Source organism: Nanorana parkeri, unplaced genomic scaffold (genome assembly GCF_000935625.1).
Source record: "Nanorana parkeri isolate BGI_ZX_2015 unplaced genomic scaffold, ASM93562v1 scaffold772, whole genome shotgun sequence".
Classification (NCBI taxonomy): domain Eukaryota; kingdom Metazoa; phylum Chordata; class Amphibia; order Anura; family Dicroglossidae; genus Nanorana; species Nanorana parkeri.
The window spans coordinates 129,597-144,165 of NW_017307040.1; the positions used below are offsets into that span (position 1 = coordinate 129,597).

The following is a 14,569-nucleotide window of genomic DNA, read 5'->3' on the forward strand; positions in this document are numbered from 1 at the left end:
TTTCCCAAATATTTTTTCTCTTAAAGCTGATATAAAAGGCACAAACTAATGCAGCTCCGGAATCATTAATATATCATTAAATGTATTTATCTAAAATGCAATCAGTGTACGTACCTGAATGTGACCTGGTATGAGCTTCTTGCCGTCCTTGTACAGCAGAGCTGAAGTGTAAGAAGAAGAAGCAGTACAAGAAACCATGCAGTTCATGTGCTTGCTGATAAGAGGAGAGAGCAGAGTGACAGCTCAATTTTATTTAGATCAAAATCAATCAAAGGCCTTTTATTCAGAAATGATGAGGGAAATTGCTTCTTTAATAATTGATAATTAAGCATTAGGAAATCTATGGGGCTCCCAGCCCGGACTGTAATGCACCTGCGTGGCCAGAAGGGGGAGCACTTGCGGCGATGGATGTAAATAGACAGCAGAGAATGCGGCCGTCATATCTCAGTAATTATACGTGTGTGGGATAGGAGGGTAGGATCAGTTAGCTCAGGGCAAAGGGGCAAAAAAAAAGATACATGCATGTTGTTTTTAAGTGCAGTTATCCTTTAAGGGCATGATAGCTATGGGAGAACGCTGTAGTTGGTGCCCCAAGCGTGTGCTTATTATGCTTAATCGGGCCCTGAGCGTGACATAAGTGTAGTGGTGATTAGTCCTTTATCCTGGTGTTTTTCTGTGGAAAAGCTTCGTCTCCCCTGTGTCCATAGATCTTTCCATCTGTAATTTTCCATATGAAGGGATACAGATTATATGTTTCAACATGCCTGGTACATAATACTAATGAGAGGGCCAATTAACAGACATCAGCTCTTTGCCAATCGAAATGTTATGTGGGAACCGGTGAAAGGTGCTACCAGAGGAGCCAGCATGCAATTTAGACAGTACAGTGGCTCAGTGGTTAAACCTTCTCCCTTAGAGCCCTGGTGGTCCCCGGTTTGAGTCCCGGTCAGGGCACTATCTGCAAAGATTTTGCATGTTCTCCCTGTGCTTGCGTGGGTTTCCTCTCGCCCTCCATAGACATGCTGGAAGGTTAATTGGCCCTATATGTGTGTGTGCAATGGGGACCTTAGATTGTAAGCTCCTTGAAGGCAGGGACTGATGTGCACTATGTAAAGTGCTGTTTAAACTGTCAGTGCTACATAAATACCTGTAATCAATCAAAATGCAAAGCATGTCTGCACATGGCAGTTCACTTTTGGGCACATTTGTATGCAAATACATCTTGGTACATGTTTTAGCAGAAGTATGCAAAAAGGCACCCGGAACACACCCCAGGGCGTGAAGCCAAAACTTATTTGGGTTTTGCTTCCATTGGGGAAGGGTTGAAGTCCCTGTCAGGGTTTATGGCTGTCTATTCTTCTGCTGCGGAGATTCACCCCTTTGTACTGGTGGCCATTGTCATTGTGATAGAAAGTGATTGGCAATCCCCAGGGGCGTTCCGAGGCCCGGGTGTCACCCGGAGCGGAAATCGGGTGGCACCCTTCGTGATGTCATCGCATATGCGCGTGACGTCACCACACGCATGCGCGATGGTGCCATTGCGCATGCGCGCCCATCTAATTGACTCCTGCCGGCGGCAATCTTGGTGATGGACGCCGGCAGAGAGGGGAGGGGACGATCACCTGGCGGGATGAGGTATGCCACCGGGTCCACTCCTCTCTCCTGACACTGTCGGGCTCTCGGTCCATGACCTAGTGCCCGACTTTTTAGAGGGGGTAACACCAAAATGACTGTCATTGGCAATCCCAAATTTCCAACAACTACCGCCACTAGAAGGCTCTGCAGAGCACAGGAACTTCTTATGCTCTACAGGGCCACCTAGTGGTGGTAATTACCCAGCTATACGCTGGGTGGAAGGTTTATAAAACAGCCCCCAATAGTACAAATGTATTACTGTATGTGAGAGATAGCACGATGATCAGTGAGGTGCTTGTTGGTCTGATCTCTTGTGAATGAACACAGAAGACAAACCGGTCTGTCTGAGCTTACTGCCTACCAACATGCAGGAACCATTCAAAGGGTGCGATAGTAAGTATTTGGCGCGAACGTTTATATTCTGTGTGATTTGTTTCTTTGTTGTATCTCTTATTTAATAATAGTCTCGGAAGATGATTGGATGCATCTATAGTTCAGAAAATGCCTTGGATGGTTTGGACTTCCTGGTCGTCCAATAATCACAATCCATGAACCACTGATCTAATGGCAGCAGGTAAAAAAATATTCGGAAACAGATGCAATCCTGATGTTTTCTATCAATGTCTTGTAGGTAGTAATGTGATTCATGTATACTCTGTGTTGTATTTTCTACCCCCACTCCCCCCGACCCCCCAAACCCTACTCAATATACAAAACTACTTTCCTTAACTCCATCTTCTCCACGTGGTTCGAGCACTTCAGCATGCTGGTCATTTTGCTGAACTGCGTCACCCTCGGGATGTTCCAGCCCTGTGAAGACGTGGAATGTTTGTCAGAGAGATGCACCATCCTGGAGGTAAGAGGACCTGTCACTCAGCAGTGAACAAAAATTGCAGTTGCAGTCTAATTGAATAAAATGGGGTGGAAGGGGAAAGTTTAAAGGGCATGAATGCCCGTATAATGTCTTATTTGTTACCTTTTGCTCTGCTAAATATACCATGAATAAGTATTTAGTTTTCTATGTTTAATAGGTGCAAACAAACCCCGTTGATCTAGCCAGAAATTCAGATCTGTCCTGCGTGTCCAGTGTTGTGCTATCTCAATCAGTCCTATCAGTTCTTATCTTGGACTGCAGAATGATCAGCCTTTATGTTAGAGAGATCTGAGAGTGGTTAAGTAGTTTAGCAAAATACACTGGGTAGGGCTGACACCACTAAGTGCACCAAAAATGCTGTGTGTTGTCAGCCCACAACAAGAACGAATGCATTTCTGCCAGATCAACAGGTACTTTTCTGTAGTTGCAGGGTCTTTAAAGGGATAAAACCTGGGGGAAATGTGCATAGATGTATAGATATGTTTTTTTATTGTGCTTTGACATATGCTTATATGTTTGTTTTTTATTGTACCTTGACCTAAGTCTTTGTGAGAATTCTTAAAGATGAAGTCACAGCCCAGGCTTTTATCCAAAAGTATGTCATCTATGTATCTTGCACTGGTATCTAAACCCATGTTCCCCTTTTTCTTGCTCACTCATTTTTTCACGGTACCTGTTATGGAATCTGATGTTACTGATTGCCAGGAGCTGGGCAGGATGCCGGCCTGAGCATCACAGGTTGCTCAGATCTGTTTTAGATGTTTGTCTGGGGTTCAGCTTTAACCTGGCAGTGCTAATTACCACACGTAGGGGGGGTGCCTGGTAACTATGCCCGGCATCCCACCCAGCTCACTGATGTCACCACCGGTTGCCTGGTGCTGGGTGGGACGCCAGCCAGGCTGTCCTGCTCAGCCCCTGGCAACCAGTGACTACAGTGAGCTAGAACGGACCCTGGCTAGAGCATCACAGGTTCCTAAAAGCTTTTTTAGATGTTTACCTGGGGTATGGATAAGCCCCTGGAAACTAGTAACGTCAGTGAGCTAGGAGGGATGCCTGCCAGAGCATCACAGGCTGCTCAGGTCACACCTACCACCCCCCCATATCCCAAAGAGATGCCGCCTAAGGCATCCACCTCATTACAGGGACAGAGCTGAGTCCAATACCTCCAGCTTTAAGTTCCCCTAAAAGGGCTGGCAGGAGGGTTAGTGCTGTCTCAGAGCATGCAACAAATGTGAGCCAGTTGAGAGTGAGTGATGCATGCTGGGAAGATGCCAAAGAAGGAGCACAGTGAGCATGCTCTGTGTCAGTATTATAACTTTATAGATGAGGACAACTTCCTGCAGACGTGCAAAAGCTGAATTATAAGAACTTTAGAGCAGCCGGATGCATTGTTATGGTGTTGTCATGTATAAAAGAAAGAAAATAGCAGAAATTGCCGTATTCTTTGCCCTTGTTGTGCTGTCACCGGCAAGGTTAATTTTACAGCTGTCTAAACACGCTCAGCTCAGGTGGCTGCGGCAGGTATTCTCGTATCTGGCCGCCATCAAAACAAGCATGTGCGGAATGTTCCACTCTGGCGCAGGTCTTGTGGGAGCGCAGCTTATATTTAAATCCCAAACCAAAATAGAACATAGCATTATATATTATTAACAACAAGACGGCAGCGAAGCAGCCAATCACATCCGTGGAAGCGTGCTGACTTCTGACCCACCGGGGAACAAGATCATTTAAAGCTGAACTCCAGGCAGATATAACAGGCGCAAATGGATGCAGCTTTATATTCATGAATGCATCCCTGAATGGATTTTGTTTAAATGCAGGCAGTGTAGGTGCCTGAATTTGACTTGGTATTAGCCTCTTGCAGTTTCTGTGAAACATGCTGATATGGGGAGAGAGCAGAGTGACAGAGAGATGAGCTCATCAGAGTACTGCTTTCTCTGTCCAATCACAGGCTGGGGGAAGGACAAGACCTGTAAGTGGTACTGAACTGTAGCAGAGAAGAGTCAGGTCTCCTGCACTGCCAGGCAGGGCTGTACAGTCAGGTCTCCTCCCCCGCCAGGTAGTGCTGTACAGTCAGGTCTCCTGCCCCGCCAGGTAGTGCTGTACAGTCAGGTCTCCTGCCCTGCCAGGTAGTGCTGTACAGTCAGGTCTCCTGCCCTATCAGGTAGTGCTGTACAGTCAGGTCTCCTCCCCCGCCAGGTAGTGCTGTACAGTCAGGTCTCCTGCCCTACCAGGTAGTGCTGTACAGTCAGGTCTCCTGCCCTGCCAGGCAGGGCTGTACAGTCAGCTCTCCTGCCTGCCAGGTAGTGCTGTACAGTCAGGTCTCCTGCCCTGCAGGTAGTGCTGTACAGTCAGGTCTCCTCCCCCGCCAGGTAGTGCTGTACAGTCAGGTCTCCTCCCCCGCCAGGTAGTGCTGTACAGTCAGGTCTCCTGCCCCGCCAGGTAGTGCTGTACAGTCAGGTCTCCTGCCCTGTCAGGTAGTGCTGTACAGTCAGGTCTCCTGCCCTACCAGGTAGTACTGTACAGTCAGGTCTCCTGCCCTGCCAGGCAGGGCTGTCCAGTCAGGTCTCCTGCCCTGCCATGTAGTGCTGTACAGTGAGGCAAAGCTGTGTATTGGGGAGATGACACGACTGAGTAGATTTCCCAGGGCTGTTCTGTGTGGCAGAGCTGTATAAATCTCAGGGCTGGATTGAAATAAATACAAATCCTTTGGCAGGTAAAACAGATTCCATGGTTGCATTTCATCTGTGCATTTCGCTGTTTGCCTGGAGTGCAGCTTTAGAGAAGAATCCATTTATAATAACAACACAGGACCCTTATATGTGATAAAGTTATATGGAGAGCATATTTCATACCAATATATAAGGTAGTATTATGAATTAGAGCAAGTGTAGGCAGCCTCGGCCCTCCAGCTGTTGTGGAACTACAAGTCCCATGAGGCATTGCAAAGCTGACAGCCGCAGGCATGACTCCCAGAGGCAGAAGCATACTGGGATTTGTAGTAATAGCACAGCTGGTGGGCCGGACTTGCCCACCCCAGCTCTATTTAGCCACTTCCTGCACTGCTAGACTGAAATAAGTTACTATTTCAGACAGACATCACAAATCTCATTTTTTAAGTTCTTAAAGCTTCGGTTTCCTAGGAAAAAGATATAAATGAAGTGTCGGCATTGCCGAGGGGCGCGTACGATAAAGTCATCATGAAAGGTACTGAGTCCTGGCGCCGTTCTGTGGGGTCGCAGAGTTGACTTTTTATGACGCTATAAAGTGTCGGGATGAAGGATGCCTATTTGTATGCACAGACCAGATCATTGTAAATGGTAGACGGTCCTCCGGGAACTTGCCGCACGTAGCGTAGGCCGCAGCAGTGCTGAGAAACAGACAGGACTCTTCCTGTAGCGTCGGTCATTGCAACAATCCTAGTTGACTCCCGATAACCCCAAATATATGTTGAAGTATATTTACATCCAAAACATTTCTTTTAAAATTGGATACAGTAGCAATGGTTAAAACTAGCGGTGCAGCGAAGTGGCAATTTCAAAACTGAAACCGAAATAAAAACAAATGTCAGGCCGAAACCAAAAATGTTTTTTATTTTAATTTTTTCAAATTTTATAAATATTTAATTTTTATTTTATTTTGGATTTTTAACTTTTTAATTTTATTTATTTTTTATAAACATTTTAATTTTTTATATTTATTTATTCAAATTTTTTTTTAAACTTTACTTTTAGAGGCTTCGGGGAAATATCTAAACAGACCTCTGATTATTTCCTTTTTAAATAGAAAAAGAGATTGAGGACACAGAGTCTGCTCAATCTCTTAGGCCCCGTTCACATATAGCGAATTGTCGCGCGATTTCCGCCGCGATATCGCGCATTTTTGCCGCGCGATATCGCGAGAAGTCGCCGGCCAATGTTATTCAATGGAGCTGTCTTAACTCCATGTCGCTCGTCGCGGTCGCAAGTCGCTTCTACCGGACCCTTTTTTCGGCGGATTTTGCGCGATTTTACTTTTTTTCTATGGAGCCCGACGGGGAAGGTCGCGCTACCGTCGCTGGATCGTCGCTGGAACGTCGCCCTGAAAGTCGCGCTATCCCGGCCGTGCGGATCCGCTGCAAAAGGTATGTCGCTATATGTGAACGGGGCCTTATTCTGCAGCCTCTGTTATAACTAAACCGGAATCCTCTATACTGTTCCTGTCCATTCAAAACTTGGGGACATAGTGTGTTTACTATAACCACAATCATGAATGGGCAGAAAGTGATATAGATCCACAATCATGAATGAACAGGAGGTGATGTAGATCACTTCCCAATAAATATTTAATTTTTATTTTATTTTGGATTTTTAACTTTTTAATTTTATTTATTTTTTATAAACATTTTAATTTTTTATATTTATTTATTCAAATTTTTTTTTAAACTTTACTTTTAGAGGCTTCGGGGAAATATCTAAACAGACCTCTGATTATTTCCTTTTTAAATAGAAAAAGAGATTGAGGACACAGAGTCTGCTCAATCTCTTAGGCCCCGTTCACATATAGCGAATTGTCGCGCGATTTCCGCCGCGATATCGCGCATTTTTGCCGCGCGATATCGCGAGAAGTCGCCGGCCAATGTTATTCAATGGAGCTGTCTTAACTCCATGTCGCTCGTCGCGGTCGCAAGTCGCTTCTACCGGACCCTTTTTTCGGCGGATTTTGCGCGATTTTACTTTTTTTCTATGGAGCCCGACGGGGAAGGTCGCGCTACCGTCGCTGGATCGTCGCTGGAACGTCGCCCCGAAAGTCGCGCTATCCCGGCCGTGCGGATCCGCTGCAAAAGGTATGTCGCTATATGTGAACGGGGCCTTATTCTGCAGCCTCTGTTATAACTAAACCGGAATCCTCTATACTGTTCCTGTCCATTCAAAACTTGGGGACATAGTGTGTTTACTATAACCACAATCATGAATGGGCAGAAAGTGATATAGATCCACAATCATGAATGAACAGGAGGTGATGTAGATCACTTCCCATTCATTCATAACTGAGGATATAGTAACCATACTCTGTCCTCAATTATGTACAAACACTCAGCGATCACTGATCACTGACTGCTTGTACCCGCTCTCCATCATGCTGGTGACATTTTTCTACCGCTCTCCATCATGACGCGCTGTCACAGGAGGCTGGGCGGGGCAGTGCGGGAGGAGAGCTCAGCCTCCTGTGACAGCCCTGGCTGTCTCCACCCACACACCGCTCTGCCACCTGTGACAGAAGGCTGAGCGGGGAGGAGAGACGCCGGCTGCTCACAGCGCTCTTCTCCCGCAGCGCACGGCTGGCTGTGACAGTTTCTCTCCTCCCCGCTGGGACACAGAGCAGCGCCCAGCGGGGAAGAGCGAATACACGGATGCGCCGCTGTATCGGCCAGAAAATTGCACTTTCGGCATTTAGCCAAAAGTGCCATTTTCGCCCGATATGTTTCGGCGGCCGATATATCGGTGCATCTACTGCTGAGTTTACCCTTCACTTCCTGTCCTGCACACACAACAGGAAGTGGGAAGAAATCTCTTCAAAGTGAGGGAAATAACCTTTTAGTTAGCCATCACCAAGACAAGTGTCCCCATTAAACAATTTCTCCTCTTTTCTTGTTCTGGTGACAACGAAAATGACTTTTTGCTCACTTTCTGTCCTGTAAGTGAGCAAAAATATTTTTTTTTTAATATGAGCCCCCCAGACAAAATGAGCACTAAGGCCTCATTATCACACAACGCAAGCAAAATTGTATATTGCGTATATACGCGTCTATGCGCGTATATGCGTGCACTATATGCAATCCCAGAATGCATCACTCGTAATGGAATATTAATGTGCTGTACGCATGTACACGCGTATACGCGCGTAAACACGCGTATGTGCGCGTAAATACACAGAGATACACTGCCCGGACGCATCTCTGTTCCATTCTGTTTTTGCGCATATATACGCTGCGCAAATATACGGCTCCATACGCGCCTGTGTGTATGGAGCCATTTATTTGCATATGTTGCATATGGTACAATACGTACGTACGCACGCGCGTATATGCGCGGCAGTGTGAATGAGGCCTTAGCCTTTGCAGTATGCGGGTAGACCCACTGCAGGGGGTAATCTTTTTTTTTTTTTCATACCCGGATAAAGTTTCTAACCCTTTCCCACTTTATCCAAAACTAAGAAAAAAAGATTTTCAGCTTTACATATCCGTCCGCTTTCATCTTCCATGTCTACAAATCACAAGTTGGCTTTGCCTGCCCCAGCCTGACCTTGGGAACACATCTGTAGCTCTTTCTTCTTGTTCACCATTGCCCATGGACCTAAAGACCTTGAAATAAATCAGATTCAGCGGAGGACAAAGTACCTTTCCGACAGCAAAATTCCCGGTTTCACCGTATGGTAATTAGACGTCTCCGGGAACTCCTACTAAACTGTTCTCTTTCCAAATGTCAACCTGCAGTGGAGGCACGCTCTCGGTCCCGCTCCCAAGGTACATTACACTTCTAATTAAAATCAATGTGTTCCAATCTATTAACGGACATAACTAGGCTAATGAGGCTTTCCTCAAAGGACGGCTCTGTAAACAACAAAAATAAAACATATACATTTTAAACAAAAGGGCGCACTGCCGAAAATAAATGCGCAAGTCTTCCTTCGGGAGCTTTAATCCATAAATCAGTCATTGAATCCATTCCCGGGTCGGAGAAGTTGAGTTTGCCAGCTCGTAGCGTATAGTTACTGCTCAACGGGTCACATCCAGAGCCAATTAAGTTGTCGTCGGATCTTTGCTCCCCGCCCCCCCCCTTGCGATTGTTAACATGTTTCGTCTCCCAATGCGCTTTGATTTTTTTTTTTTTCCTCTCCTTTCTTTTTGGCTCTCGCCATCTAGCAGGCCTAAGCTAAATATATTTCTTGTCTGAAAACACACGCGAATGACGGAGGACAAAAGGAAGTCAGGCTTCTGGCAGCCAACTCTGCACTTCAAATAACTCCCGAGCAGTGTTTGTTGCCAGTGGTTTTTAGGAAGGGGATTGGAGTTCACGGGAACGGCGGTAATCATGGCGGCCATTGTGGCTAAATATTGTTATCACCACCCGCCTGTGAATGGTGCTCCTTAGATACGGTGCCAGGGATAGGAGTGCCGCAATCTATCACTCGGAGTAGACGCTAATGATGGGAAGAGCTTTCATCCTTGTCCAATGTTGTGGATGATACTTTGTGCCCTACAAAGAGGACCAGTCATTTTATGATGGCATATGCTGCAAAGAAAAATAGAAAGGAAGTTATTATTAGGGAAGCATCAATACCGTTTCTTCCTGTATCAAGTACCGACATTTATCTTTCACTACTCGCCGATACCGAATACCAATACCGGGAGCTCCGCTAGCATGGAGGCAGGTTCCCGGCCAATCAGGAAGCCTGGCGGGAAGGCATTACCTGCCACCCGGCTTCTTGATTGGCCGAGAAGTCGGCTCCATGTTCCCTCGCGGCACTGCTGGTCAGAGGAAATCTCCCTCTGGGCCGCAGGACACAGGGCAGCCAGAGACCAAGCAGCCAACTTATGGAAGTATGTTAGATGATGAAGATTGTTTGTCCATCAAAGCTCTCTATGAGAGCAAATTTCAGCGGCACAGGCAGCAGGACACATAAGTATTTTTCCTCTTCTGTTACAATGTCCTTTTTTTTAAATATTTTTTTGGGGTGACAGTCACTTTAAAAGAACAATCATAATTCTTAGCAGCCCCACCACTGGCGTATGAAATCTTCGCTTAAACAAACTAGTGATGTAGCGGCTGGTGGCGGGACCGACAGTAGGCAGCAGGGGAGCAGACATCCAGGGACGAGGCGTCCAGGGATCAGGCATCTAGGGACCAGGCATCTGACACTCCTGAAAGTACACTATATTACCAAAAGGGTTGGGACGCCTTTACACGCACGTGAACTTTAATGGCACCCCAGTCTTAGTCCGTAGGGTTCAATATTGAGTTGGCTCCGCCCTTTGCCGCTATAACAGCTTCAACTCTTCTGGGAAGGCGTCCACAAAGTTTAGGAGTGTGTCTATGGGAATGTTGGACCATTTGTGAGGTCAGGTACTGATGTTGGAGGAGAAGGCCGGGCTCGCAGTCTCCGCTCTAATTCATCCCAAAGGTGTTCTATCGGGTTGAGGTCAGGACTCTGTGCAGGCCAGTCAAGTTCCTCCACCCCAAACTCGCTCATCCATGTCTTTATGGACCTTGCTTTGTGCACTGGTGCGCAGTCATGTTGGAACAGGAAGGGGCCATCCCCAAACTGTTCCCACAAAGTTGGGAGCATGAAATTGTCCAAAATGTCTTGGTATGCTGACGCCTTAAGAGTTCCCTTCACTGGAACTAAGGGGCCAAGCCCAACCCCTGAAAAACAATCCCACACCATAATCCCCCCTCCACCAAACTTTACACTTGGCGCAATGCAGTTAGGCAAGTACCGTTCTCCTGGCAACCGCCAAACCCAGACACGCCCATCGGATTGCCAGACCGAGAAGCGTGATTGGTCACTCCAGAGAACACATCTCCACTTCTCTAGAGTCCAGTGGCGGCGTGCTTTACACCACGGCATCCCACGCTTTGCATTGCACTTGGTGATGTAAGGCTTGGATGCAGCTGCTCGGCCATGGAAACCCATTCCATGAAGCTCTCTACGCACTGTTGTTGTGCCAATCTGAAGGCCACACGAAGTTTGGAGGTCTGTAGCTATTGACTTTGCAGACAGTTGGCACTGTGCACGGTGCGCTTCAGCATGCGCTAACCCCGCTCTGTCATTTTACGTGGCCTACCACTTTGTGGCTGAGTTGCTGTTGTTCCCAGTTGCTTCCACTTTGTTATAATATCACTAACAGGTGACCGCGGAATATTTAGTAGCAAGGACATTTCACAGAACACCTGAATGCAATGATTTGGAGGGGCGTCCCAATACTTTTGGCAATATAGTGTATGTTGAATGCTACTTCACTACTGTGTGTCTAAAGCACTGTAGTGACATGGTGGCCGGCAGGTGGAACCACATACGGCAGCAGGCGACCAAGCAGTCAGGGACCAGGCCGCCGACACTCCTACAAGATTGTCAGATGCTGAGGATTCTTTGGACATCTAAGCTCTGCAGGAGAGCACATTTTGGAGGTATGGACGGCAGGACACATAAGTATTATTATTCTTCTGTTACAGTGCTTTATTTTTTTGGGTGACAATCTTGTTAAAAACACATTCTTAATACTTATCAACCCCACCGCCGGCGTACGGAATCTTCACTGAAACTGTGACATAGCAGGTGGGGCAACTACAGCATGCAGCAAGGGACTCAGGCATCCAACAGACCATAATGATCAATAAAATAAATGAGCACTTTCCTACAACTGGACCATTTGTAGACATTATACATACCTTAGACAGGCAGGAGGAAAAATGACATTGTAGGATCGCTCTAAACATAAGTTGCTCAGACATATTTCCGCTCGGTTAATCTAATTTACCACCCACTATTGTTTTATAACACAAGGGAAGGTAAAATTCCAGGACGGCTGTATATGTCATGAGGTCTTCGAGGTAATAAACACCAAATAAAGATTTTGATTGTTTGGCTATAACTGCCAAAACATGAGATTTTATGTGAACGCACGCTGAAATAAAACATAATATTCCACATTGTTCGGGCGGCTTCTGACATTCTTCTTGTCAGCTGGTTTATAGAAGCAAGATGGATTTGATGGGCAACTCTAGATTTCAGTTGGAAATTCTTGTCATTTTCATGTATTTTTTAGAAATGCTTTATAAAGGAGATTGATTTGGGGTAAATAATGTAATATTGTTGTGTACATAATAATATCGATGGCTTTAAAACTACGTACAGTTTGTATTTAATCATACAAATGGCGTGTATGTTCATTACCTATGCAGGAGCTGCATCCTACCTAGTGCTTGTGCCTTTCTGCAAGCCTGACACTCGCAACTAGTGATGAGGCGAACAGGTCCTTGTAAATAAAAAGTCCAGACTTTTGAAAAAATTCTTTATTTGGAAAAAAAACAAGACATGTTTTTGACAAGTCTTTTATTTAAAAAGAAAAACCCCAAAAAAATGAATCCACCGACGTAAGCCAACGCCAATCACGACGTCCAGCGCTGTCCATGATGACAACGACTCGACAAAATAAAATAAAAAATAAATAGAAATAATTTTTTTTTAAAGTCGACCGCCACCCCGCCTGCTCACGACGAACACCCTAGGCGGAATGGCATTTTGACAGATGCCGGCAAAACATAAACAATTGGGCGGAGCTAGCGGTGACAAGGGATGGGAACTAGGATTAGGTAGTCGGAAAGAGGCGATGGTCAGGTGACCTTTCCACCCTCCTGCCCTTACTCTTCTCTTTATGGGTAACCGGGGGGGGCTTTGCTGGTTGTTCCCGAGTGTTTGTCATAGCAGCGAGCGGGTTTTGAAGGCATAAATGTCAAATTGGTTGGGCCCGTCTTAGGTACGGCCTTACTCCCCTTCTGCTTTTACTAGTTTGAATGTTCAGTATAGTGGGGTGGTGTCATATCTGCAATTAATAGAGCAATTGTCTCCAGGTCTGTGTTCCTGCAGCTGGAGGCCTACTTATGCAGATAGGGTTCCTTGTAGGGATGCACCAATACCGATACTAGTATCTGTATCGGTGGCGATACCGTGTATTTGGGCGAGTACTCATACTCATTCCGGCCAATCAGCATGGAGCCGGCTTCCCGGCCAATCAGGAAGCCGGGAGGCGGCTCATTACTCACCGCCCGGCTTCCTGATTGCCCGTGAAGAATGTTTCCCGGCCAATCATCATTGAGCGGGCCAAACAACATGGAGTCGGCTTCCTTGGCAAACCTTTGACCAGATTGCTAGGGAAGCCGGCTCCAAAGCAGCGGAAGCACCGGTATTGATACTTGTTATCGGTGAGTACCGAAAGCAAAATATCGGTACTCATAGTTGATACCGCAAAACCGGTATCGGTGCATCCCGTTTTATTTATATTTGTTAATAAAAGGCTGCTATGGCCGTTCAAACGCCAATTTTGGTGTTTTGATTTGTAATTTTAAGGGGTTGAGGGTAGGGTTACCACCTTTTCTTCAAGTGAAACCCGAACACTCTAGTGACGCGCGGACATTTTTTTTTGAGAATGAGTCGTGGCTTATTCATATGTAAATCGCGCCGCCCATTCATATGTAAATACCACAGTTGAGACTATTTTCAGTGGGGGGGGCAGTAGCCCCTATCTTAATTTTGGTTGCCCCTGTCTGCCTGACATCTTGTGTCCGGGTTTCTGCTGCCATCAAACCTGGACACAGCATTCAAAACCCGGACTGTCCGGGTGAATCCTGGACAGGTGGCAACCCTAGTTGAGGGAGTGTGGAGGGTTGCGGCAGTGCAGAGGGTTGCGGGAGTGCGGAGGGTTGCGGGAGTGCGGAGGGTTGAGGGAGTGCGGAGGGTTGAGGGAGTGCGGAGGGTTGTGGGAGTGCGGAGGGTTGTGGGAGTGCGGAGGGTTGTGGGAGTGCGGAGAGTTTTGGCAGCGATATTTATGAATAAGTCTTCTCTAATACCCTAGTCATGTATCAGTGTTTGCTCTGTTATCTGAGCTGAAGGCTAATCCACCATATTGTTCTTGAAAAAGCCAACTGGATGCAGCGTGCTCCACAGGGAATTAAAGGGTCAGTCCCTCCAGAAGTGATATTTCAGTTCTAGGTGGCTCGTGATGGTCAGAGTCACCTGCTGGCTTTCTATGTCTTGGGGAAGTTTCTGTAGTAAAATATTGGGAGTTTTATTCTCCCGGCTGCGTACCCCTTTACCTTCCAGTCTCTCTCCTGCTGCTTTTAGTTAAAATCAAATGTTTTATTCTAGAGAATGACATATCTGGGCTGCGGCGGAATTCCTCAACGGACTCACCGAGAAACAAACAAGATTCATATTTTAAACAATACCCGTGCCGCCAAAAGTAAATAAACAGCTTTGTCGGATGACTACGGTTTTAAATCAGTAATTTCCTCTGTTCGG

The 14,569-nt window shown here is 46.4% G+C and overlaps 1 protein-coding gene across 3 annotated transcripts in view; it reads left to right on the forward strand.

Annotated features, from left to right (window-relative positions):
- Positions 1-2,382: 2,382 nt before the first annotated feature.
- The window catches only part of CACNA1H (calcium voltage-gated channel subunit alpha1 H), a 196,511-nt gene continuing 184,324 nt past the window's right edge, over positions 2,383-14,569 (forward strand). For 2 of the 3 annotated variants that reach the window (XM_018564684.1, XM_018564686.1), the window contains exon 1: positions 2,383-2,491. In XM_018564684.1, the coding sequence (XP_018420186.1) occupies positions 2,399-2,491 (93 nt within the window). In that variant the 5' untranslated portion in view covers positions 2,383-2,398. The remainder of the gene's footprint in view (positions 2,492-14,569) is intronic. The other variant, XM_018564685.1, reaches the window with a different exon arrangement.